Raw genomic sequence first — 25,426 nt, 5'->3', positions numbered from 1 at the left:
GTAAATCCTTTTGAAAATTGCCTTCTGTATAAACTGGCTCCCTTTTATGCACGTTTATTTACACTCTCAATAAAAATGTAGCAGAAGGGTACGACAAGACTTCCCTTGGCTAAACTCCCAGAGTCAAGAAACCAGTTAACCATCACAGGTTGCCCACTGTGGTCCTGTGGACGCATGTACTGAGTATTCATGAGGAGTCAGCACACATTTAAGAACCGGCTTTAATTTGCAGGAGCGATAAGGGACGCGGTGGCCTACTTCCCTTTTTCAGTGCCTGTGTTTCCTTTGCCAGTAACGCCCGATGGATAGGGCATGGGGTGGCTGGGATACTGACATGGTCAGTGCCGTTGCTAATTTAAGCGAACGTATCTGGGCTGCAGTAAATCTGTGCTGATGTTATTTACAGTGCAGCCCGGTTTCTGCAAAAGACATGCGCCCTTCGTTCCAGACCGTCGTAGCTCGGATTATTGCGTCAGGCGCTCGAGCGGGAAAGAGAGCAGCCGGGCCTCGAGGACAGCAGCTGCTGCAGCAGGTCGCGCGCTCGTGCGGGAAAGAACCGGCGTCGCGCGATGGGGCACACGGACTGCGCCGTCACGCGCCATCTTTGAACTGGGCCTTTGAAACGGAAGCGACCCCGCGAGGTCCCCTGACGGGCGGCAGGGGTGAAGCCCGGCCGCGGCTCCCCGGTGGTGGGGGGGCGGGGGGTCGCGGGGAGCCTGTGAGATGGGAGCGGCGCCCCCGGACCCCGCCGGACTCGTCAAGCGTTTCTTCGCCGCCTTCCTCCTGGCGCAGGGCAGTGAGATGGCGGCGCCCTTCTACCCGCCGACTGCCCCTTACCTGACGCCCGGCTACCTCCCGCAACTGGCTTCTACTTATCCGGCAGTGGCCGGCGCCTATCCTGAGTTGGGGCCCTTCTCCACGACCGCTCTCTCCTCTGCACAAACCGTGGCTTCCACAGAGCCTGCTACATCCAATGCCCCTTCCCTACTGCCCTCCTCGGCAGCCCCGCGCCTCCTGAAGGACTCCGACTCCGCACCAGGCGTGCCCTCCCCCATCCCACCAACTGTGCCTTCCATCGCCTCCCCTTCCCTCCCTCTAGCAGCGCTGCCCTCCATTGAGGAATTGCTCCACCCACTAGCTGTGCCCTCCATGGCCCCCTCCACACTAATACCTTCCCTCCCCTCACCAGCTGTGCCCTTCATGGAGGCCTCCCCTTCTGCACCAGCTGTGCCTTCTATGGACGCCTCCCCCAACCCACCAACTGTGCCCTTCATGGATGCCTCCCCATTAATACCTTCTCTTCCTCCACCAGCCATGCCCTCTGTTGAGGAAACCTCCTCCAACCCACCAGCTATGCCCCCCATGGAAGCCTCTCTTTCTGCACCATCTGTGCTTTCCATGGACACCGCTCCAAACCCACCAACTGTGCCCTCTGTGGCATCCTCCCCACTAATATTTTCCCTTCCTCCACCAGCCATGTCCTCCATTGAGGAGGCCTCCCCCATACCTCCAGCTGTGTCATCCACTGCCTCCCCATCCCCACTAATACCTTCCCTCCCCCCATCAGCCATGCCCTCCATGGAGGAAGCTTTCCCCAATCCACAAGGTATGGCAACCCCCTCCCCACAGATACCGTCTCTCCCCCCACCAGCCGTGCCATTCATGGAGGAGGCCTCTACCAACCCACCAGCTGTGCTCACCATGGCCTTTCCCTCCCCACTTCCTTCTTCCCTTCCCCCACTTGCTGTGCCCTCTATGGAAGTCTTCCCCACTGCACAAACTGTACCCTCTATGGATGCCTCATTCTCTCCTGTTACACCAGCTGTGCCCTCCTTGGAGGCCTCCCCGAACCCACTAACTGTGCCCTCCGTGATGGCTTCCTCACCCAACTCATCAGCCTCACTCTTCATGGAGGCACAGCCTTCCCCACAAGTCATACCTTCCCTCCTCACACCAGCCATTCCTTCCATGGAGGTCTCTCCCCCATCACCAACCTTGCCTTCCTCCCAACCAATTGTGCCTTCTATAGAGGTCTCTCTTTTCTCACCTTCACCACCAGCAATATCCTCTGGAGAAGCCTCATTTTCGTCTCCCCCAATACCCTCCTCTGTGACCACCACACCTGTGCCAGTGCCAGCTCCAGATAACCGTCCTGTGACCCTCGTCAATTCACCTGACCTTGTTGACCACAACCCAATTACTGAGCCGCCAGAGAACATCAGTGGAGGCATCTCTCTGGAAGACAGAGCGTACATCTGGCAGTCATGGAGCAAATGGTACTGTAATTGCCCAGCTGGCAGCATGTCCCGAGTGAGAGACATCGCTTACAGAGTGCCCGGAATACGACTGACCAGCACAGACTTCATCCGCAGACACTTCCAAAGGGTGGCGTGTGACTATAAGGAGTGCCTTTGCAGCCGCCTAAAGAAGGAGTGTGAGAAGCCTGTGGTCGCATGCCAAGACTTGGAGCAGTACAAGTGTGCTATGAAAGATGTGAGCTATGACCAGCAGATGCAGTCCCGTTCCTTCTGGTCCCAGATACAAGGTGGCATGCGCAAGGTGTGGAAAAACCTTGGCAATACCATGCAAACAAACTTGGTGAGGAACAACTCCTTGTTGGCAACATCATTCATTTCTTACAGCAGCAGTCATACCATGCCCCCTCCCCCCGCACCCAATAATTCCCTCACTTATAACAAATAATTGAAATATTAGCTTTCCTCTGTTCCACTAATGAGTTGGAATAGGAATAAGACTTTAAAACTTCTTCTTACTGTTTTTCCCTTTTTATGCCCATGGGAAAAAAATGCACCCAGCATTATCCGTATGAATTTTAAACAAGTGGTGTTGCTGCTGTAGCATCTGCCAATGGGATCTTGTTTAGTACCACTCATACATCTCAAGTGTGACTGTACCTTGAACAGCCGAAGAGTTATTTCTGGAAAAAAGAGGTATAAATGTAGTAGCATGCCCCTAAGAAAATTCAGTCTTTAAAAACCTGCAAATACATCTAAAATACATCTGGCAAAAAAAAAGGTTAACTAGGATTCGAGATAACTGGGCCATCTCTGTTCCTTAATTCAGGAATTTATCTGAGGTTTTGGGGTGTGTTGTTCAAAGTGGGGAGATACAGTGATCCTAAATTGTAATTACAAGAATCCTTGAAATCCGTGGTGAAGAAAAGGTGAACATTTTTAATGTGATTTATTTATTTATTTTAAAACTTGTATACCATAAAATTCTATACAACATTGTGTTCAACGCGGTTTACATAAAACAAACAATATATTCAAAACAAAACAGTAATATATAAACATTTCATACAATATCAACCCTTTCCTGAACACCGTAATATCTACCTCTTCTGGGGCAGCCGTGGGAGGGATGCTGAGTCCATTTGTCTACACTAAGGAAAACAAAATTATAGGTTAGTAATTTCTCCATTTCCTAGCGTGTAGCCAGATGGACTCAGGACCAATGGGATGTATATCTCAAAGAACACATGATGACTTTCCACCTAATAATTAGAAGACTATCACCATTAACTGAAATTACATTCTAAACTTGATTGGCAACCATTGCAAGTTTCTCAGTGCCAGGGCAGTATGATCATACTTTGATAAGCCAATCAGAACACATGCAGCCGCATGCTGTATCAATTGTAATACATACAAGATTTGTCAGACAAACCTATACAGATTGTGCTTCAGAAATCAAGATGACCAAGTACAAGTGATTGCAGAAAATACTGAAGATATCTCTAGGGAGCAAATATTTCAAAGGCCTAAGTAGTTTTAACTTGTAAAATGCTACCTTTGCTAATTGCCTGATATGCGGCTTCATACTGAGCTGCGAATCTAAATATACCCCCAAACTTTTTATCTCTGATAAAATAGGGAATATTATGCCTTCAAAATTTATAAACAAGAATTTCCTTCCAAAGATATTTTCCCTACCCACAACAATCTTGTCTTTGCAACATTTAATACTAAACCATTACTACCTATCCAGTATTTTTATTTCATACATAAACTTATTAAATGTTATGAATATCATTCCAACCACTTCACTCAATATATATATATCTGAAGGGCATCAGCATATAAATAATAAATTTATTTATTTATTTATTTATTTATTGTTTTTGTTATACCGAGTTTCATGATAGGCATCACATCAACCCGGTTTACAAATAACAAGGAGTGTAAAGCTTAACGTAACGTAAAAAACAATATTTTCAATAAGAACCTTGAACTTTAAATACAGTGAATCAGAAAAAGGGAGAGGGAAAGTTACAAAAAACAAGGAAAATAAACTTGGGATGGAAGGGGAGAAATTGAACAGCACAATATTTACATTTCAGCCTATTGATACATTAGAATAGCAAGTGAAAAAATAAGACTATGAAACGGTACATAGGTAATCAAATGAATAAATATGACAGTTGTGAATGGTAATAGTATGATAAATATTCAGCAGGAATTAGTGAGAGAGGGTTTGAGGTTGGATGATTCGTGTTTACATTCCATTATTGCATACGAGTTAGTGCTAGTGAGAGGAGGTTTTATTCACTCCTCTCACTAAATCACCCAGGTCCTCTCACTAAATCACTCCTGGCTATAACATAGAGCACAAAGGGGCAATATACAAATTAAAAAGAACTGAGGAAAGAGCAGAACCTTGAATTCCAATCAGTAACTTCCACCAGGAGGAACTTTGGTTCTTTATTCACACAAACTGTTTTCTGTTGTCCAAAAAGGACTCAGACTATATACTGTTCCTGCTATCCCAACAGTTCGTAACCAGGACAAAAGTATACTGTGACTCACAGTATCAATTGCACTGGAGATACCTAATTGGAATAAGATTCCAGTTTTACCTTGTTCCATCTTAGATAACAATGTGTTCAACAATATCATCATCAAAAGCTCAATATTATTATGATTTTGTCAGAAACTAAATTGATTCTCATTTAATCTTCAAACTATATCAACACACTTTTCTTTAAGATCTTTGAAATGGTTGGCAAAATTGATACAGGCCGATAATTAATGACATCTATAGGCAATATAGGATCTTTCAATATAGGTCTTATAGTAGCTTGTTTTAGCATATCAGGCACAATTCCTTCCCTCAATGAACAATTAATCACTTTTAATATAATTTTTAAGGCCTCATCCTTTACATTTTTTATTGAATCTAGATAATCGGGCTCGCTGAACTGTTAAGAGTATTCCATTTATTTATTTTGAGTTTGTCTGTTTATCGTTTTAGTCATGAATGTACCCTTTTAGAGTTTTATGTGATTTTATTTGCTTTTATCTTTCTCTTTAACAGCTAATTTATTTCATATTTTTAATAGAGTTAGCCGTTACTATTTTATGATATATTGTATTTCATATCTGTGTTCGATTCTTTGTAAACCGTTGTGAAGGCATGTCTGATGTAACGGTAAATAAATGATAATAAACTAAACTATTTATTTAAACACTTTTATATACCGACATTCATTTGCATATCACATCGGTTTACAGATAACAGGATTAATAAACATAATTTAGAGAGTGGAAAAATAAAGTTACATGTAACAGGGAGGAGAAGGAACAAGATGGGAAAGTGGAGGAAGAAAATAGGCCTTTAAGGAGGGTGTTTGGATAAAAGAATGATAGAATAACTATTTACAAGATTCTGTATAAAAACTATATTCTGAAATTAACTGAAAGTTATATAAATTAGGGTCCAAGGTTTCTTTGGAGGGTGAAGGATGGATGCTTTTGGGGGGAAGGGAGCAGGGGGTATTATGTATAAGCCAGTTTAAATAGCCAAGTTTTAAGGGTTTTTTTTAAGGTTTTTGTACTTTGTTCTTGGCATAGGTCGGGGGGCATTGAGTTCCATAATGTAAGTCCTGCTATGGAGAAGGCTCGATCTTTAGTGGAGACGTGGTGGGTGAGTTTGTGAGAGGGTATAGACAGGGATCCTTTACGGGCAGCTCTGGTTGGTCTGTTTGAGGTGTGATAGTGCAAGGAATCATTAAGCCAATGAATATTCTGGTTGTGTAGCGTTTTGTGGATGATTGTGAGAGTCTTATGGAGGATTCTGGAGGGTATTGAAAGCCAATGGAGATCTCTAAGGATTGGCGTAATTTGATCTGTTCTGCGAGAGTTGGTCAGGATTCTAGCAGCTGCGTTTTGCAGCATTTGGAGTGGTTTGATGGAAATTGCGGGAAGGCCTAAAAGTAGGGTGTTGCAGTAGTCAATTTTGCTGAATAAAGTGGCTTGGAGGACAGTTCGGAAGTCATTGTGATGGAGGAGGAGTCTTAGTTTTTTAAGGACCTGTAGTTTATAAAAGCAAACTTTGGTGGTGTTATTGATAAATTTTTTTAAGTTCAGATGGCTGTGCAGGGAGACACCTAAATCCCTGATGTGCTGGGGAAAGGGAGATGGCTGATCAGAGGGGAGGAGGTTGAGGTGGCCTGGGGAGATGAGAAGTAGCTCAGTTTTTGTGGTGTTTAGGGAGAGGTTAGGGTTAGTTAGGAGTTGGTTGATGGAGGTGAGGCAGCTGTCCCAGGTCTTGAGGGCTTTAGGTAAGGATTCTGTGATGGGGATGAGTATTTGGACATCGTCCACGTAGATATAGTGCGATAAACCGAGATCAGCTAGGAGTTGGCACAGGGGTAGTAGGTAGACATTGAAGAGTGTAGGGGAGAGGGAGGAACCTTGGGGGACCCCACGGTTCAGGTTAATGGGGTTAGATTCATGGTTGCCAATTTTGACCTTATAGAGTCTATTACTGAGGAAGGATTTAAGCCAGCTGAGGGCAATTCCAGAAATACCTATTTCAGAGAGGCGATCAATTAGTATGTTATGGTTGACCGTGTCGAATGCAGCAGAAATATCTAGCATGGCTAGAATGTATGACTGTCCCTTGTCGAGTCCTTTGAGTAGGGTATCCATGAGGGTTATGAAGAGGGTTTCTGTACTGAAGAACTTACGGAAGCCAAATTGTGCAGGGAATAAAGTGTAATGTTGTTTCAAGTGGTCGGTAAGTTGTAGGTTGACTACTCTTTCCAATAGTTTAGCTAGTAATGGGAGATTAGAGATCGGTCGGAAGTTTGAAGGGTCAGATGAGTCTAGGTTCGGTTTCTTTAAAATGGGTTTGAGGGTGGCTTGTTTCCATGCGGAGGGAATTGTCTGAGGGAAAGAGAGCAGTTAATGATTTCTGATAATGGCTTGGCGATAATCTCCGGGATGGTGAGAAGAGATTTTGTCGGGATAGCATCCTCCGGGTGTGAGGAGGGTTTCATTTTCTTTAGGATTGATACTATCTCCGAGGCAGAGGTCGGTTCGAAAGTGTTGAGAGAGATGTTTGGGGTTTTTTTGGGTGGCGTGGGGGGGGGGAGGGAGGGAAGAATCAAGACATAAGCTTGTCGACTTTGTTGTGAAAATAGAGTGTTAGTTCATTACATTTGTCTAAGGCATCGTTCTCAGCGGTAAGGGGAGGTGATGTTTTTGTAAGGCTCGAGACATAAGCGAAAAGGGCTTTGGCATTATGTTGGTAGTTGTGGATTTTAAGGGCATAGTAGTCTTTTTTGGTTTTAAGGATTGCCGTTCTGTAGGAGTGGAGAGTGTGTTTATAAGTAGCTAGAAGAGTGGGGGAGGGATCCTTGCGCCATTTCTTTTCTTTGGTTCTTAATTCTTGTTTGAGTGTCTTTATTGCAGCTTTGTACCAAGGTTTTTGGTACACGGCTGAACTATTTTATTCATTTTTTAATAAATGAACATGAGTCCAACGGAGATGAGGTACTCTTTAATACATTCAGAGCAGTATTTAATTCCTTCAAAGGCTGAAAAACCGACCATTTAATTTCTGTCTCAACCACTTCTTGCTCAGATTTTATATAGCTGAAATTGTATTGCCCTTATTTTTTCTTGAAAATAATCTGCTAATGGATCACAATTAAGCATATTTTGGTCATACCTGATAGGTTTTTGAGTTAAATTTCTTACAATACAAAACAACTCCAAGGGCCTATTAACGGGTACATTTTAAAACCCAGCATGCACCAATACCGGGAGATATGTGCGTGGCTGGGCCGCGTGCACCACAGCCAAGCACTTATCTCCAGGTATGCGTGGAAGAGGTAGAAAAGCAAAAAGGAAGGGACAGGGGCCGGCTGGGACAATGCCATTGGGCACTGTCCCGGTGAAGTGCGCGCCAGCAACCAGCTGTTGCACACAACTTACTACTGCTCCACAGAGCAGGTAAGTATAGGAAAAAAAAAACATTGTTAGAGGGGTTTTAGAGGTCGTGGAGGAGAGGGGAAAAGGCAAGCAGGGTAGGTAGGGGGGTGCAGGAAGTTCCAAGCGGACTGGGAGGGAACTGGGGAAAGGCCCAGACCATCGCTGCACGGATTTTATAAAATGCCCCCCCCCTTACATGTACAAGCCAATATAAAATCGGGCATGCATGTGTGCGCAGGTAGCGGATTTTATAATATGCGCACATCGGCGCATGCATGTTATAAAATCTGCACGTCCATGTGCAGGTATGAAAAGTCACCGTTATGTGCCGCAATGCGCGTAACCCTTTCAAAACCCCCCTGCGCGCGCCGAGCCTATTTTGCATAGGCTCGGCGGTGCGCGCAAGCCCCAGGACGTGTGTAAGTCCCTGGGCTTTCCCAGGGGCATATTGGGGGGCATGTTGCGGCGCCTAGTCATTCGGGGACGTGGCTGTGGGTGTGGTTCCAGCCCGGGGGCGTTTCGGGGGCATGGCCGAGGCCTCCGAAATCACTCCCCGGCCGGGAAATCACGCGGCGGTGGCCGGCCAGCAGGCGTAGCTTTCGCGATAAAGGTAGGGGGGGTGGGTTAGGTAGGGGAAGGTGGGGGGAGGCCGAAGAAAAGTTCCCTAGGAAGCTGCTCTGATTTCAGAGCGGCCTTGGAGGGAACGGGCAGCGCGCGCAGGGCTCGGCGCGCGCAAGGTGCACAAATGTGCACCCCCTTGCGCGCGCCGACCCTGGATTTTATAAGATACGTGCGGCTACGCGAACAAAGTACATGCGGGCATAGTTTTATAAAATCTACCCCTGAGTATAATAAGTACGCTTTGCCTCATGGCAATACCTTCTATATTCCATTAATGATACTTGACATTCTTGTCTCAAGTATCTGTACAGAACTTCCTCCATTTCCTTTCTACTTTATGTAGATTTCTTTGCTTTTCTCTCATGGTCGCAGAGAACCATAAGGCAGGTTTTTTCTTAATACTAACCCATTTTTCAGTCGCTGGGGCCAGGGTATCACAAGCCTATGTTATACTGGTATTCCAGGTATTTACTAAAACATCTACTGATTGCTCATCCCAATTTTGTGATATTACCATTGCCTTCCAACAATCTGAAAATTGTGTTGCGTCAACTGGGGGATGACTTATCTGTTTTCTTTTGCACACCCTTCATGAAATGAGTATTTTGGTATTTTGCGCTGATTTCTCTGGTAGAGAGGCTGACAGCGTGAGCAAAGTTGGGAGTATGGCTGCTTTTAAAAGCTTTCTTTTTTTTTTTTACTGAAACAAAAAGAAACCTAGGGTTTTGCTATTTCACAATTTGTTTTTATTAGGTATGTAAATGCAGCAGTGTTTGAAAAACTATCTGACAAGTGATGAAAGTATTTTGAAACAAGTTACAGGAGCTCTGTTATTATTTCCATTGATGTCTTTGGAGATGTACTATTTTTGTTTTAGTTATACAGAAAATACATGCACATAAATTGGACAGATTGCAATAAGACACAAAGGGATTGAATTAGCACAGATTAGAAACCTTTGAGCAGTAGTACCAGTCTTTGGGGCTTCAGCCTTAGGTAATGTCCATTCATGCAGCTTTCATAAGCTTCATAAACATCAGAATTCAGTTGGATTGATAGAAAAGTCAGGCTTACATTAAGACATTTGTATTTCATTCAGGAAAGAAGGTTTGCCAGTCTGATATGGATCGGGAGGCTAGGGGAACAGCATATTTCAAGATGTTTTAATTATGAAACTGGAAAGCTAGAACTGAGGGGCAGATTTCAGACTTGGCACCCATTATGCAGAGTACCATGCCAGCACCCCTTTGAAGCTGTACTAACCAATGGTGCTAAAACAAGCAGAAGCAGGCTTCTCTTTGGCCTTGGATACTTGGCACTTTAGGAAATTGCCTACGCCTAAATCCTGACCTCCCGGAATCAGGTTTTGCTGTGCTTTCTTGGTCACATTATCAATGCTGAAAAATTAAAAATGCATCCCAGATCGGACATTATCAAAATGTCAGTTGCTGATGCTCTGCACCCCTTGACACATGACTAGAATTTGTGCCTTTGACATGCATTCATTTTAATCCTTCTTTTACCCTAAGAACATAAGAAATTGCCAAACTGGGTCAGACCAAGGGTCCACCAAGCCCAGCATCCTGTTTCCAACAGTGGCCAATCCAGGCGACAAGTACCTGGCAAGTACCCAAACACCAAGAAGATCCCATGCCAGTAATAGCAGTGGCTCTTCTCTAAGACAACTTGATTAAAAGCAGTTAACGGACTTCTCCTCCATGAACTTATCCAAACCTTTTGTAAACCCAGCTACACTAACTGCACTAACCACATCCTCTGACAACAAATTCCAGAGCTTAATTGTGCGTTGAGTGAAAAAGAATTTTCTCCAATTAGTTTTAAATGTGCTACACCCCCTAATCCTTCTGTTATCTAAAAGAAAAAATAACCGATTCACATTTACCCGTACTAGACCTCTCATGATTTTAAAGACCTCTATCATATCCCCCCTCAGCCGACTCTTCTCCAAGTTGAACAGTCCTAACCTCTTTAGCCTTTCCTCATAGGAGAGCTGTTCCATCCCCTTTATTTTATTTATTTATTTTAATTTTTTATATACCGGCATTCGCGATGGGAGTCGCATCATGTCGGTTTACAATTAACAGGGTGTGACAAGAGGAGAAAAACTTAGAACATTAACATGTGATATAAGAAGAAATAGCAGTTACAATAAAACAGGGACATAAAGTAACTTGGAAAGTAAGGAAAGCGATAGAAAATTAACAATGTGATAAAAAGAGTAACAAGGTAATATACCGTATATAATAAATTTATATAATATAATAAAATATAATATATAATATATAACATACCGTATATATAAGAACATAAGAACATAAGAACATAAGAAATTGCCATGCTGGGTCAGACCAAGGGTCCATCAAGCCCAGCATCCTGTTTCCAACAGAGGCCAAACCAGGCCACAAGAACCTGGCAATTACCCAAACACCTAGAAGATCCCATGCTACTGATGCAATTAATAGCAGTGACTATTCCCTAAGTAAACTTGATTAATAGCAGTTAATGGACTTCTCTTCCAAGAACTTATCCAAACCTTTTTTGAACCCAGCTACACTAACTGCACTAACCACATCCTCTGGCAACAAATTCCAGAGATTTATTGTGCGTTGAGTGAAAAAGAATTTTCTCCGATTAGTCTTAAATGGGCTACTTGCTAACTTCATGGAATGCCCCCTAGTCCTTCTATTATTCGAAACTGTAAATAACCGAGTCACATCTACCGTATATAATATACCGTATATAATATACCGTATATAATAAAAGCAACATAAAAAACCTGCTCATTTAATGAGAAATAACATTATGGAGTTGTTAGAGTTTATGTTTACCCTGAGGGGAGGTCTTAGTTGATTTGGTTGAGAGAAAGTTCAATTTGTGTCTGGAAAGGCTTTCATAAATAACCAGGTTTTGAGTCTTTTTCTGAATGTAGGAAGGCAGGGTTCCTGTCTCAGTTCTGGTGGGATGGAGTTCCACAAGGTAGGTCCTGCTGCAGAGAAAGCCCTGTCTCTGAGCGTTGTATGGTGAAAGGTTTTGGCAGGTGGAACCTGTAGTGAATCTCTGTATGACTCTCTGATAGGTCTGGTAGAGGTATGTTTTTTAAATGGTATTTGGAGGTTAAGCGGAGAGAGTTGATGGAATGCTTTGTAGATGATGGTGATGGACTTGTATAAGATTCTATAGTGCACTGGCAGCCAATGTAGGTCTTTGAGAATCGGAGATATGTGTTCTCTTCTTCTTGTGTTTGTCAAAATTCTGGCCGCCGTGTTCTGAACCATCTGGAGAGGTTTAGTATGAGAAGATGGGAGACCTAATAGAATGGAATTACAATAATCTAACTTAGAGAAGATTATTGATTGCAGAACTGTTCTGTAGTCGTGGAAATGGAAAAGTGATTTAATTCTTTTTAAGACGTGCAGTTTATGAAAGCAGTCTTTAGTGGTTTGATTAATAAAAGATTTAAGATTTAGCCGATTATCAATGATGGCTCCTAGGTCTCTTACGTGTGATGTTTGAAAGCCGGATGGAGGATTTGCGGTGAGATAACTGTTTTCGGGGGAAATTATGATGAGTTCAGTTTTTGCAGAATTTAAGATTAGATTTAGACTGGAGAGGAGGTTGTCAATATTTTGAAGGCAATTTTCCCAGATTTTAATAGTTTTAATAAGGGATTCTTTGATAGGGATGACAATCTGGACGTCATCTGCGTATAGAAAGTATTTGAGGTTCAGATTGGTTAATAGTTGACATAGGGGTAAGAGGTAAATATTGAAGAGCGTGGGGATCATTTGGTCGCTTTTCTCTATACCTTCTCCATTGCAACTATATCTTTTTTGAGATGCGGCAACCAGAATTGTACACAGTATTCAAAGTGCAGTCTCACCATGAAGCAATACAGAGGCATTATGACATTTTCCGTTTTATTCACCATTCCCTTCCTAATCCTAACATTCTGTTTGTTTTTTTGACTGCTGCAGCACACTGAGCCGACGATTTCAATGTATTATCCACTATAATGCCTAGATCTCTTTCCTGGGTGGTAGCTCCTAATATGGAGCCTAACATCGTGTAACTACAGCATGGATTATTTTTCCCTATATGCATCACCTTGCAGTTGTCCACATTAAATTTCATCTGCCATTTGGATGCCCAATCTTCCAGTCTCGCAAGGTCCTCCTGCAATTTATCACAATCCGTTTGTGATTTAACTACTCTAAATAATTTTGTATCATCTGCAAATTTGATTACCTCACTCATCGTATTCCCTTCCAGATTATTTATAAGTATATTGAAAAGCACTGGTCCAATACAGATCCCTGAGGCAATCCACTGTTTATCCTTTTCACTGAGATAATTGACCATTTAATCCTACTCTCAGTTTCCTGTCTTTCAACTAGTTTGTAATCCATGAAAGGACACCGTCTCCTATCCCATGACTTTTTAGTTTCCTTAGCAGTCTCTCATGAGGGACTATGTCAAAATGCCTTCTGAAAATTCAAATGCACTACATCTATTGGCTCACCTTTATCCACGTTTATTAACCCCTTCAAAAAAATGAAGCCGATTTGTGAGGCAAGACTTGCCCTGGGTAAATCCATGCTGACTGTGTTCCATTAAACCATGTCTTTCTATAAGCTCTGTGATTTTGATCTTTAGAATAGTTTGCACTATTTTTCCTGGCACTGAAGTCAGGCTCACTGGTCTATAGTTTCCGGATCGCCCCTGGAGCCCGTTTTAAATATTGGGATTACATTGGCCACTCTCCAGTCTTCAGGTACAATGGATGATTTTAATGATAGGTTATAAATTTTAGCTAATAGATCTGAAATTTCATTTTTTTAGTTCCATCAGAACCCTGGTGTGCATACCATCCGGTCCAGGTGATTTGCTACTCTTTAGCTTGTCAATCTGGCCTGCTACAGTTTCCAGGTTCACAGCAATTTGGTTCAGTTTATCTGAATCATCACCCTTGAAAACCATCTCTGGAACTGGTATCTCCCCAACATCCTCATTAGTAATCACAGAAGCAAAGAATTAATTTAGTCTTTCTGCAATGGCCTTATCTTCCCTAAGAGCCCCTTTAACCCCTCTATCATCTAACAGTCCAGCAGACTCATTCATAGGTTTCTTGCTTTGGATATATTTTTAAAAGTTTTTATTATGCGTTTTTGCCTATATAGCCAACTTCATTTCAGATTCTCTCTTAGTCTGCATTATAATGTTTTACACTTAACTTGACAATACTTATGCTTTTTCCTATTTTCTTTAGATGGATCCTTCCAATTTTTGAAGGATGTTTTTTTGGCTAAAATAGCCTCTTTCCCCTCACCTTTTAACCATGCCGGTAATCGTTTTGCCTTCTTCCCACCTTTCTTAATGCTTGGAATACATCTGGACTGCGCTTCTAAGATTGTATCTTTAAACAATGTTCATGCCTGTTGTACAATTTTAACCTTTGCAGCTGCACCTTTCAGTTTTGTTCTATTTTCCTCATTTTATCAAAGTTTCCCTTTTGAAAATTTAGTTTTAGAGCTGTAGATTTACATACTGTCCCCCTTCCAGACATTAGTTCAAATTTGATCATGTTATAATCACTGTTGCCTAGTGGCTCCACCACAGTTACCTCTGTCACCAAATCCTGCATTCCACTAAGAATTAAATCTAAAATAGCTCCCTCTATCGGTTCCTGAACCAATTGCTCCATAAAGCAGTCATTTATTCCATCCAAGAATTTTATGTCTCTAGCAAGTCCTGATGTTACATTTACCCAGTCAATATTGGGGTAATTGAAATCTATTAACAAAAGGAGTCAAATTATCCACCGTAACCAAATTCTGTCAATATCAAGGTGGAACCAAATTAAATTTTTTGATAATAGCAATAGAAGGTGTCAGCAAGCCTGACGTTATGTGACTTTCACCAAGACACTAACCAGTCTTCTCGATCATTCACCTTCTTAAAGTTTTATTTTATTCAAAAATATTTTTGTTAGAATTTTTCTTTTTCTTAAAAATAGTCCTCCATCAGTCTAAGGCAGACTCTTAATGAATTTTATTTTGACATATAGTAGCCCAACACGGCCAGTGTTTCACCCTTAAGCTTCCTCAGGGGCATATGAAAGACATCTACTCTAGAGTCTTTATCCCATTCATCAGGACATCGCGTCTCAGCATTTGTAACCCTCCTCACTTTCCAGATATCATTCTGCAAAAACAAAAGACTATTTTTGGCTTGCCAGGATTATTTGTTTGGCCTAGTATAATAGAGAAATGATTGTGGGCCAAAGGAGTGGAACAGTAGTTAGAGCAGTGGGCTGCAACCAGAGTTCAAATCCTGCTGACACTCTGTGACCTTCGGTAAGTCACTTTATTGTCAATTGCTTCAAGTACAAACAGAATGTAAGCTCTCTGGGGACAGGGAAATACAGTAACTGAATGAAATCTACTTTAAATTAAATATGATCTTGCCTTATACCTTACATTTAATGGTTTGAATTATTTCTGTCTATGTTGGTTACTGCTTTATTTCAAGGCAGTGCTATCCTGTTTGGATTTTTCCTTTTTTTTTTTTTTATTTTTAATTTTAGAAATGTCAAATTTGAATACAAATTCAAATGCAAATAAACATAATTCAGGAGTACATAGAATATCACAGTATATATTACCCTGACTTAGGATAAATATGTATTCTATACATTACTCAATTGCACAATATAATCATCTAAGACTCCCTGTTACCAAATAACATGAGAGAGAGGATCCTACTTTAGAGCAATAAAGACCAAATAATGCACTTTCAAAAATTGGGAGATTACGGAGTAAACTATTTCTTACCCTACAACTTAGAGGATGACATAATTTGCTCAGTTTCTTGGTTCTGTCGACTCTCTTAAGTATTTCTCTAGCTGTTCAGGCTCATAATAAACAAATCTTATTCCATCCACTTTCATTATACATTTACAAGGGAATCTGATATTTAACTGTATACCAAAAGTTCTGGCCTGATTAGCCAACAATAAGAACTTTTTTCATCGTATCTGAGTCTCCTTAGAGACATCAGGGTAAAACCACAATTTTTGCCCCAAATATAAACAAGATCTTTTACTTAGAAATAATTTTAATACATTATCTCTATCTTCTGAGAATTTAAATTTTACCAATAAGGTTCCTCGCATTTCAATTTGAGAACTATAGGAAGTCTCTATTAGTTCTGTAACATTTAACAAAGTTCCATTTACTGGAAGATTTTCTGGTAGGTTTTCATTTTATTGCTCATTTTTCTTCAAAAGAAAATATGCCTTCAATATCACCGGTAACATATCAGATGGTAGTAGTAATACTTCCTGAAAATAGTTCTTTAATTGTTCCTTTGGGGAAGTCATTTTACACTTGGGAAAGTTTAAAATCCTTAAGTTGTTGTATCTTATAGAATTCTCTGTGCTTTCCACTTTCTTCTCCAACACAGATTCTCCTTTAATTATTGAAAGCTGAATATTTCTTATCTGATTAATTTCTTCTTCCACTTTTAACAAATTCACAGAATGCTGGTTTATTTCAGGAGTTAAATTATATAACACCGTCTGCATTTCTTTTATATTTGTAGACAAGTTTACTATGGCACTTTGCATCGACTTTATCGCCTGCCATATCAGATCCATAGTAACAACTTTTGGTTTCTCACTTGGTACAAATGGTAGAAAAGTTATTTCTTGCGATAGAGATATACCTTGAGTGTCCTGGATCCTTTGAGGCTGAGCTCTCTTCATGACTGTTCCGGCTTCCATTTTGCCGGTCCCAGCTCAGACCTCGCTGATAATTCCCTCCACGTGGGGAGGAGATGAAAGGACCCCCCCCGTTCTCTCTAATGCCGCCATACTTCCAGCTGCTCCCTCACTGATAGGACTCACTTCTAACGACGCCATCCGTCCTCAGAGCGGGCCTGGGTCAGCAGCTGTTTCGGCGTTACCTGGTGGAGTAGGAGTTGTTGGGGCCCCAGGACTTAGAGTGGTGTCTCCCTCCCTTCTTTATTTTCTGTTTTTGCTTTGAGATGCAAGACTTCTCAGGTGTTGCAGGTGCAATGCAAATATTGCCTTGAAGCATATTATCTATATACCTAAACACACAAACACAAGCTAACTTGACCACTATTGTTTACTTAGAAAATCAGTTACAAAACCCAGTTGGTCTTCTCAGACAGTAGAAGCACAATTAGGGGGTAATTCTACCACATACCCATATATGCTTGGATCTGTGAGATTTTGCTCTATGAAGTTCTTGCTTAAGCAATGTGATTATAAATTGTTTTGCTGAAATCAGGCTGTTCCTGTTCGTACCCCGGATCAGTCCAGACAAGTGGGTTTATGTATCCCTACCAGCAGATGGAGGCAGAGAACAAAAACTTTGAGACACTGCTACATAACCGAGAGTGCCATCTGCAGTCCCTCAGTATTTCTCTGTCTCCAGCAGATGGTAGAGGTGCAAACTTGCAGTCTGGAGTTTGATTAAAAAAAATAAGACAGAAGATTCCTGGAAGGCTCCCCGAGGTGTTAGGTTCCTTTGTGGGCCATCCCTTGGGTTGAGCAGGGCGAGCGGGGGGTTGGTGATCCCTGAGCTAGCTCAGCCTTTATCGGTCAGGGGAGATGGAAGCCAGTATCCTGGTTCCTTCACCCCCTCCAAGTCCTCACCTCCAGAATCTGCTCCCTCTGCATCCAGAAGCAGGGAAGCAGCCCTTTTCTTTGTGCTTTTCTTGTTTGCTGGTTATTTCCTTTATTCAGTGTCTGTGCCTTTAAAAAAAAAAAAAAAGAAAGTGAAGAGAGCTGCTCAGGTGCCGATTGGCTGAGTTGCCAGGAGGCAGGGCTGGGTGAGCAAGGGCAAAACCTCCCGATTGCTGATACGGGTGCTAGCTTAGCATCAGGCATGCGCCACCAGCGGTGTTTGTTCAGCAGCATGGGCTATTTTTAGGCCCGACCACAATTCAGGCCGATGCCTGCTTAACGCCGGAAAAGTTGCTGCGGCTGCAGTGTGAGAAGAGTTTGACTGTACAGCCGCGTTGTGTGCAGAGGGTGCCTAGAGGAGCTGGGACCTCTGGAGAATCCCAATGAAGGGTGGTCAGACCACAAGGTCGGCCGGGCCAGTGCTGCAGGACCCGGGGGAGGGGGGTGTCAGAGGCACCGGTGGCCATTTTGAAAGCACATGGCAGGAACTAAGAGGCTGCTTCAGAGCCTCGGGATTCCCCTTGCCCACTTTTGCCTGCTCTTGACAGGGAAGGGATGGAGGGCCAGGGGGATGATGGGCAGGATCGCTCCTCTTCGGATTCGGAGCAGTTTTCAGCAGATCTTGGCCTGCTTCTTCACAAAGCCTATTTGGCTGGAAAGGAGGCAGGAGGCAGGATCCAGGTGGCCGCTTCCCAGGAAACTCCTTGTGACTAAAAAGCTTCGGGGGGGGGAAAGCAGGCAGGATCTTGAGGGATCCTGCATCTTCTTGGGCTGGGATGGTCCATGCCTGAGGACAGGGACATGTCAGACGAGTCGGATGGGCTTGATTAGTGGCAGGAAACTGTAGTGGTGCCGGACAAGGTCACGGTCAGTGATTTAGTGGATCTTCGACTGCTGAGGCTGACTGCCCTTGGGTAGTTCAGTTGTGCCGCAGAGAGGAGTTAGGTTCGCTGGTTCCCCAGGTGTTGGAAGATTTGGGGATTAAGGGGTGAACCCGGTCCTAGAGGGACTTGCGGGTGCCTCCTAAGGCAGTTTTCCTTTACCCAAGAAGGTGAAGAAGTTAGAGGATCATGAGTGGGAGTCTCCCAAAGCGGACCTGAATGTAGCCAGAGCTATGGCTAAGCTATATCCCTTGCTGGAACAAACCTGGGAGGACTCAGATGATGAAGGGGTGAACTGGTCCTGGAGGGATTAAGAAGACCCCCTAAGGCCTTTCCGTAGTCTATGACAGTGAAGATGCAGGTAGATCTGGAGGGGGAATCTCCCGAGGCAGGCCTGGAGGTAGCGAAAGCTATGGCGAAGCTATACCACTGGCCGGAGCAGATCTTGGAGTCTTGGAGAAAACATCCATTCCAGGAGCCCGAGCAGAAGCTCTAAAAGATGTCCAAGCTCGGAATCTGGAGATCCTGCTCAAAGAAGGTTTGAGGTTTCGGCTTGGAGTCTTCATGCCGCAGTGTGCGGAAGTTCAATGCAGTGAGTGTGCTGGGTACAGAAGGCACACAAGCAGTAAGGGACTGTGGCTAAGGCAGTGCAGGCAACCCGCTTGGAGGCGGGAGTTGGCTGATGCTCTGTACGACATGATCCAGACTTCCACCAGAAGATAGCATTAGTTGTGAGGAGATTCCTATGGCTACGAAATTGGTCAACAGATGTGCAGCTGTCTATCCTCCCCTTCAAGGGAAAGCTGCTATTTGGAGAGGATGTTCAGCAGCTCATGAAGCAAGTGGGGGAGTCGAATGATAATATGTTGCCTGAGGACAAGAAAATTCCCAAGAAGTTTTTCTTCCACAAGCTTGATTCCGAGAAGCAAGGTAGTTTTGTGCTAGCAGGATCCCGGGGCCGGCAGTGCAAAAGCAGAGTTTGGGCAGACAGCAGTCTTTTCGAGCCCAATGCAGGCCTCCAAGGGATGGTAGGCCCCAAGGGGGAGGCGGAAGATTGGTCAATTGCCAGGTTCTTGTGGCCTAGTTTGGCCTCTGTTGGAAACAGGATGCTGGGCTTGATGGACCCTTGGTCTGACCCAGCATGGCAATTTCTTATGTTCTTATGTTCATTGAAGGCGGGCAGGTCTGCTCCTCTCCAGAGGCTATTGGAGGAAGGTTGTTCCTTTTCTAAGAGGAGTGGACCAAGATCATGTCGGACCAGTGGGTCCTGGAGGTGGTGAGAGACAGCTATGCCTTGGAATTTTCTCATCCGCTCAGGGACGTCTTTGTAATCTGCTGAGTCTCCCAGGCCACGCAAGATGCGGTGGGGGAGACTTTGCAATGGCTACAGCTCTTGCGCGCCATTGTTCCAGTGCTCCCTCTGTAGAGGGGGCAGGGTCAATACTCCGTGTATTTCATGGTGCCCAAAAAGGAGGGGACTTTTTGGCCCATTCTCGATCTGCAGAAGGTCAATGCTGCTCTCCAGGTGCTGCGGTTTCAGATTGAGACATTGTGTATGGTGTTAGCGGCAGTGCAAAAAGGGGAATTTCTGTCGTCAGACTTGTTGGAAGCTTATCTCCATATCCCCATTCGGGCCGAACATCAGCGGATCCTGAGGTTCAGGCTCCTGGGGGGAGCATTTCCAATTTTGAGCCCTTCCCTTTGGGTTGGCGACTGTGCCACATACATTCACAAAGTTAATGGTGGTGGTGGCGGCCCAGAAAGGAAGATATCCTGGTGCTCCCGTACCTTGTCCATTGGTTAGTATGGGCGAAGTCGGAAATAGAATGTTGTCATTCAGTCCAGCAGGTCCGGCAGCTCCTGGATTCATTGGGCTGGGTGACGAATCTGGCAAAAATTCATTTAAAGTCGAACCAGTTGCTGGAATATCTGAGGGCATGCTTCAATACCCGGATGGGGAAGGTGTTTCTGACTACAGAGCGGGTAGTCAAGTTGTAGAGTCGGGTCCTTCGGCTGATGCACCTGTCGGTTCCCAGTGTCTGGAATTATTTGCAGGTCCTGGGTTCCATGGCTTCTACGCTGGAGTTAGTTCCATGGGCCTTTGCTCACAGGTGCCCGCTACAGAGGGAGCTGTTATCCAATTGGAATCCGCTTTCGGAGCAATTTCAGCTTCCTTTGCCATTGCCAGAGGATGCCAGTTCTAGTCTCTCGTGGTGGGCATCTCGGCACAATCTCGAGAAAGAGATGGATCGGGAAGTGCCCAACTGGGTGGTGATGACCACGGATGTCAGCCTGTCTGGTTGGGGGCGATGTGTTAAGGAAGCAGTGGTCTTCAGAGGAGGTAACCTGGTCCATCAATTGGCTGGAAACCAGGGCAGTGCGCAGAGCCTTACTGGAGTTTCTCTCCCTCATTCAATATAAGGTAGTGCAAGTGTTCTCGGACAATGTGACAACAGTGGCGTATATTTCTAGTAGCACTGGCGGCGCAAGAACTTTTTGTTTGGGCAGAGAAACATCTGACAAGTGTAGCAGCTTCCCACGTAGCCGGAGTGCACAACGTGCTGGCAGACTTCCTCAGCAGGTAGCGACTAGATATGGGGGTGGGAGTTATTGGCAGAGGCCTTCTCCTTGACTTAGGCCAGGCTGGGCAGACCAGCGGTGGCCTCATGTCAACTTCAGTCGCAGAAGGGAGGTCGGATCGGAGGGCGTTGACGCTCTTGTTCTCTTGTGTCCGACACACTTGTTCCTCTACGTGTTTCCACCGCAGCCTCTCATAGATCGAGTGCTGTGGTTCATCGAGCTTCATTTGGGTACGGTGATTCTGGTGGCTCCCGAGTGGCTGCACCAGCCGTGGTTTGTGGATCTTCTGGCAGTGGACGGTCCTGTTCGCGTGGCCCATCTGTCCAGGCTATTGCAGCAGAGACCTGTAATTTCAGACTGGGAGGATGAATTCTGACTAGCGGCTTAGCCGTTGGGAGGCGATGGCTCTGCTTGAAAGGTTATTTGGAGCCTGTGATTACGACTTTGTTTCAGGCAAGGTGGCCTTCCACATCTTTGGCTTATGTCCGAGTGTGGAGAGTCTTTGAATCCTGGTGTTTGCAGAACAAGGTGCAGCCTTTGAAGGTGGATGTTCTACAGAGTCTAACCTTTTTGCAAAGCGGTTTGACTAACAGTTTGGCTATAATTCCCTTCGGATTCAGGTGGCAGTCTTAGGTTCCCTTCGAGGTAGGATCCAGGGAAGACCGTTGGCGTCTCATCCGGATGTGATTCGTTTCCTCAAAGGAGCAAAACGTTTGTGTTCTCCCGTTCAGAAAATTTGTCCAGCATGGAAGCTGAACTTAGTTCTTCGGGTGCTGTGTGGTCCTCCCTTTGAATCGGTTAAGAAGGCTTCTCTAAAGGACTTAACCCTGAAGGCTGTTCTCCTGGTGCCTATCTGTTCAGCTAGAAGGATTTTTGAACTGCAAGCTTTGTCTTGTAGAAACTCTTTCCTGCGTTTTTCAGAGAAAAGGGTTTCCTTACGTACGGTTCCTTCTTTTTTTTGCTTAAGGTGGTTTCCTCTCGTCTTAAGCAGGTGATCAAGTTACCGGCCTTGCCGTATTTGTCTGCGGATGCTCCTATGGCGAGGGAGCTTTACTTGCTGGATGGGTGCAGAATTCTTTTGCGATATCATAAGGCGACAAATGCCTTTCGGAGATCTGATCATCTTTTTGTCCTGTGCAGTGGCACTAAGAAGGGAAATAAGGCGTCTAAGGGCAGTATTGAAAGATGGCTGAAAGACATGATAGCTTCAGCTTACATCTGTAAGGGCCGATCGGTGCTGGAGGGGTTGAAAGCGCATTCCACTAGGGCACAAGCAACCTCATGGGCGGAATGTCAACTGCTTTCTATGCAGGAGATTTGTCATGCGGCGACGTGGTCTTCGCTTCACACTTTTATCAAACATAACCGCTTGGATGAATGGGCGCCGGAGGAGGCGTCTTTTGGTGAAATTGTGTTGCTGCGAGTTTTTGAGTTCCCTCCCAGAATAGAGGGGCTTGGGTACATCCCACTTGCCTGGACTTATCTAGGGTACGAACAGGAAAGGAAAATTAGTTCTTACCTTCTAATTTTCGTTCCTGAAGTACTAAAGATCAATCCAGAGCCCCATCCCCATCTTTTGAAAGACTTCCTCGCTTTTGGATGTTGCTGAGCTGATATGTGATATGTTCAGAGTAATGAGAAGTGTACATAGTTTCAGATGTGCATTCTGTCAGGTTAAGAGGGCCTAGTTTTTTCAGAGGGCTGCAACTTTAAGCATCTGTTTGTCCCAGGTTCATTAGAATTTGTTAAGGTAGACATTTTGGCTTGGGTTCAGGTCAATACTGAGGGACTGTAGGTGGCACTCCTGATTATGTAGCAGTGCCTCAAAGTTTTTGTTCTCTGCCTCCATCTGCTGGTAGGAATGCATAAACCTGCTGTCTGGACTGATCCATGGTATTTCAGGAACGAAAATTAGCAGGTAAGAACCAATTTTCCTTTTCTTAATTTCTTCCCAGGATAAGAAACAAAAAGAAGACAAAAAAGGAAGAAAGTAACAGACGATACTAGATTGAAATGTTTTGCCTGCTCGGACTATCTGCATTCAGCATTAAGTACACATCTGTCATTTCAGCAAGATGTGCAGCCCTCTATGTACACAGACACATTAAATAAATGTCTTATTTTATGGGTAAATTTTTTTACTTGTATAACTATATATTACTGAACCTAACAGCATTACTGCTTGATCATTTTAAAGAAATGTGTAGTAAAATATACATTAAAAATAAGTATTTTGTCTAATATTGACACTTGTTGTCATTGTTTAATATTTATATCTGTTGCAATGTAAACCGGAGTGATAAGTAACTCTGTTACCGGAACTTCGGTATAGAAAAAGTTATAAATAAATAAATAAATAAATTGGGAAATGTCTTATATTAAAAAAATAATGCATCAAGTAGAAAACAATGAACTACAAATGAACTACTGTTTTGATTTAAATAGAGAACCTATGGTACTATATACAGTTACTGACAATATTAGAATTGAAGGATTACTTTACACTAAAATCATTTATCCAAATTCAATTGTTATAAAATACTTCCCCCAAAAAGAAGCACTTTAAAAAATATATATATTTATTGAAAAATATGCTTATAGATTTTTTTTAAGAATATTTATTGAAAAATGTGCTTTGGACACATGATACATCAGACTTCCAAACTCAATATGAAAAATATTTGCAAGTAACAGAAGTGAAAAAATGATTTCAGTAAGGAACAAATAAGTGTGTTTCGATGACAAGTATAATTTACTTACAGATTTAATAAAAATCGGGCTTATCACTAATCGGGTCTGATGCAACTTGTGATCTTGCTGTGATCAGTAAATTATTGGTGTATCTAACAATCATATTTATTGTTTCTAGATGTTTTTATCCTCACCATAAAATTTTGTTAGAGTTATATGAATTAATTTACCTCTCACAACCAAAATTAGCATCAAACCTAATAATTTATGAACTATGTGTTGCGACTGTCGCTGCCCGACGTCTTCACTCCGCCCTTTTTACCTCTGTGGCAACTCCCTCCAGGTCTGAAGGACGGCTGGCTGCCGTGACGTCTTCCTGCCGTCTCTCTCCGGCGTCCCCAGATCGACTCGACGCTGCAGACCGCCATGTTGCTTGAAGCCTAGTGCGAGCACGCACACGCGCTCCGAGTGAAGTACCAGCAAGGGCGCGAACCTCAGGGGCGTCCCCCTGAGAGGATGTCATCTGCTTCCGCTATTTAAAGGTCTCTGATATCGCTAACACACCGAGTTAGCAAAGGTTAGGACAAGGTTTACTCAGGTTACCCTTCCTAAGCTCCTCGGGGGCCTTGCTCTCTCTTTGCTTTTCAGGTTACAGACAGGAACTGGTACTTGCTCCTCGAGGGCCCTCGTTCCTGACTATCTGCTCATTCTCTACTGCCTGGAAGCCATCACTGTCTACAACATTGTGAGTTACCATTGCTCTCTCAAAGCTTTCCCTGGAACCAGGTACTCGCTCCTCGAGGGCCTATCCTTTCTAGCTCCTGAGCTCCCTGAGACCAATATGTGAGTGTTGTCATCTAAGTGCTGTTCATGAACTCTGCATACCCTGCCTACAGTTTCTCAACAGCTCAGCCATCCAGGGATCGCTGTTCCAGTATCTGAGGGACTTCAGCCCTACCGGGCAGTTCAGCTCACTACTGCCACCTCTGGTGGTTTCAAGACCTGTTTAATAAAAAGACCACGCCCCTCGGGATCTTCCCCCGGGGGCGTGGTCATCTGCCACCGGCCCAAGGATCCACTCACTACTATCTCCAGCAGTCTATAACAACAGATTGCTATTCTGCCTATGGAATACATGAGATTGCTACTCCTAGCTGATTGCTCCTCCCATCAGCATAGTGGATTATGACACAAGCAGGCCGATTCAGTAAAGTCCGCGGGAGAGCGGGCAAATGCCCGCTCTCCCAGCACACGCACAGGCCACTCGCCTGTGTGCGCAATACAGTATTCAAATGAGGCCCGGCGGTAGAAACGGGCAAAAGGAGGCGCTAGGGACACTAGCGCGGCCCTAGCGCCTCCTTTTTGACAGGAGCGGCACCTGTTAGCGGGTTTGACAGCAGACACTCAATTTTGCCGGCGTCAGTTCTCAAGCCCGCTGACAGCCACGGGCTCGGAAACCGGACACTGGCAAAATTGAGCATCCAGTTTTCGACCTGACAGCCGCCGGCCTACTTCAAATTTTTTTTTTACTCTTCGGGACCTCCAACTTAATATCGCCATGATATTAAGTCGGAGGGTGCACAGAAAAGCAGTTTTTACTGCTTTTCTGTGCACTTTCCAGGTGCCGGAAGAAATTAGCGCCTACCTTTGGGTAGGCGCTAATTTCTGAAAGTAAAATGTGC

General features: G+C 44.0%; 1 protein-coding gene across 1 annotated transcript; it reads left to right on the top strand.

Moving 5' to 3' along the window:
* The first annotated feature begins 322 nt into the window (after positions 1–322).
* LOC115078772 (proline-rich protein 36-like) lies at positions 323–23,279 on the top strand. The gene is made up of 2 exons (XM_029581788.1): positions 323–2,598; positions 23,009–23,279. The coding sequence occupies exons 1-2, from the start codon at positions 724–726 to the stop codon at positions 23,045–23,047; spliced, it is 1,914 nt and encodes a 637-aa protein (XP_029437648.1). The 5' UTR covers positions 323–723; the 3' UTR covers positions 23,048–23,279.
* The last annotated feature ends 2,147 nt before the right edge of the window (positions 23,280–25,426 follow it).

This window comes from Rhinatrema bivittatum, chromosome 16 (assembly GCF_901001135.1).
Source record: "Rhinatrema bivittatum chromosome 16, aRhiBiv1.1, whole genome shotgun sequence".
Taxonomy (NCBI): Eukaryota; Metazoa; Chordata; class Amphibia; order Gymnophiona; family Rhinatrematidae; genus Rhinatrema; species Rhinatrema bivittatum.
Note: the sequence above shows the minus strand (reverse complement) of the source record. Positions and strands in the feature narration are given on the sequence as shown.

Coding starts and splice junctions, on each gene's coding strand:
- LOC115078772 (XM_029581788.1), top strand. CDS start 724: ATGGGAGCGGCGCCCCCGGACCCCGCCGGACTCGTCAAGCGTTTCTTC. Junction 2,599..23,008: donor ATACCATGCAAACAAACTTG/GTGAGGAACAAC, acceptor ATTTCTTCCCAG/GATAAGAAACAAAAAGAAGA.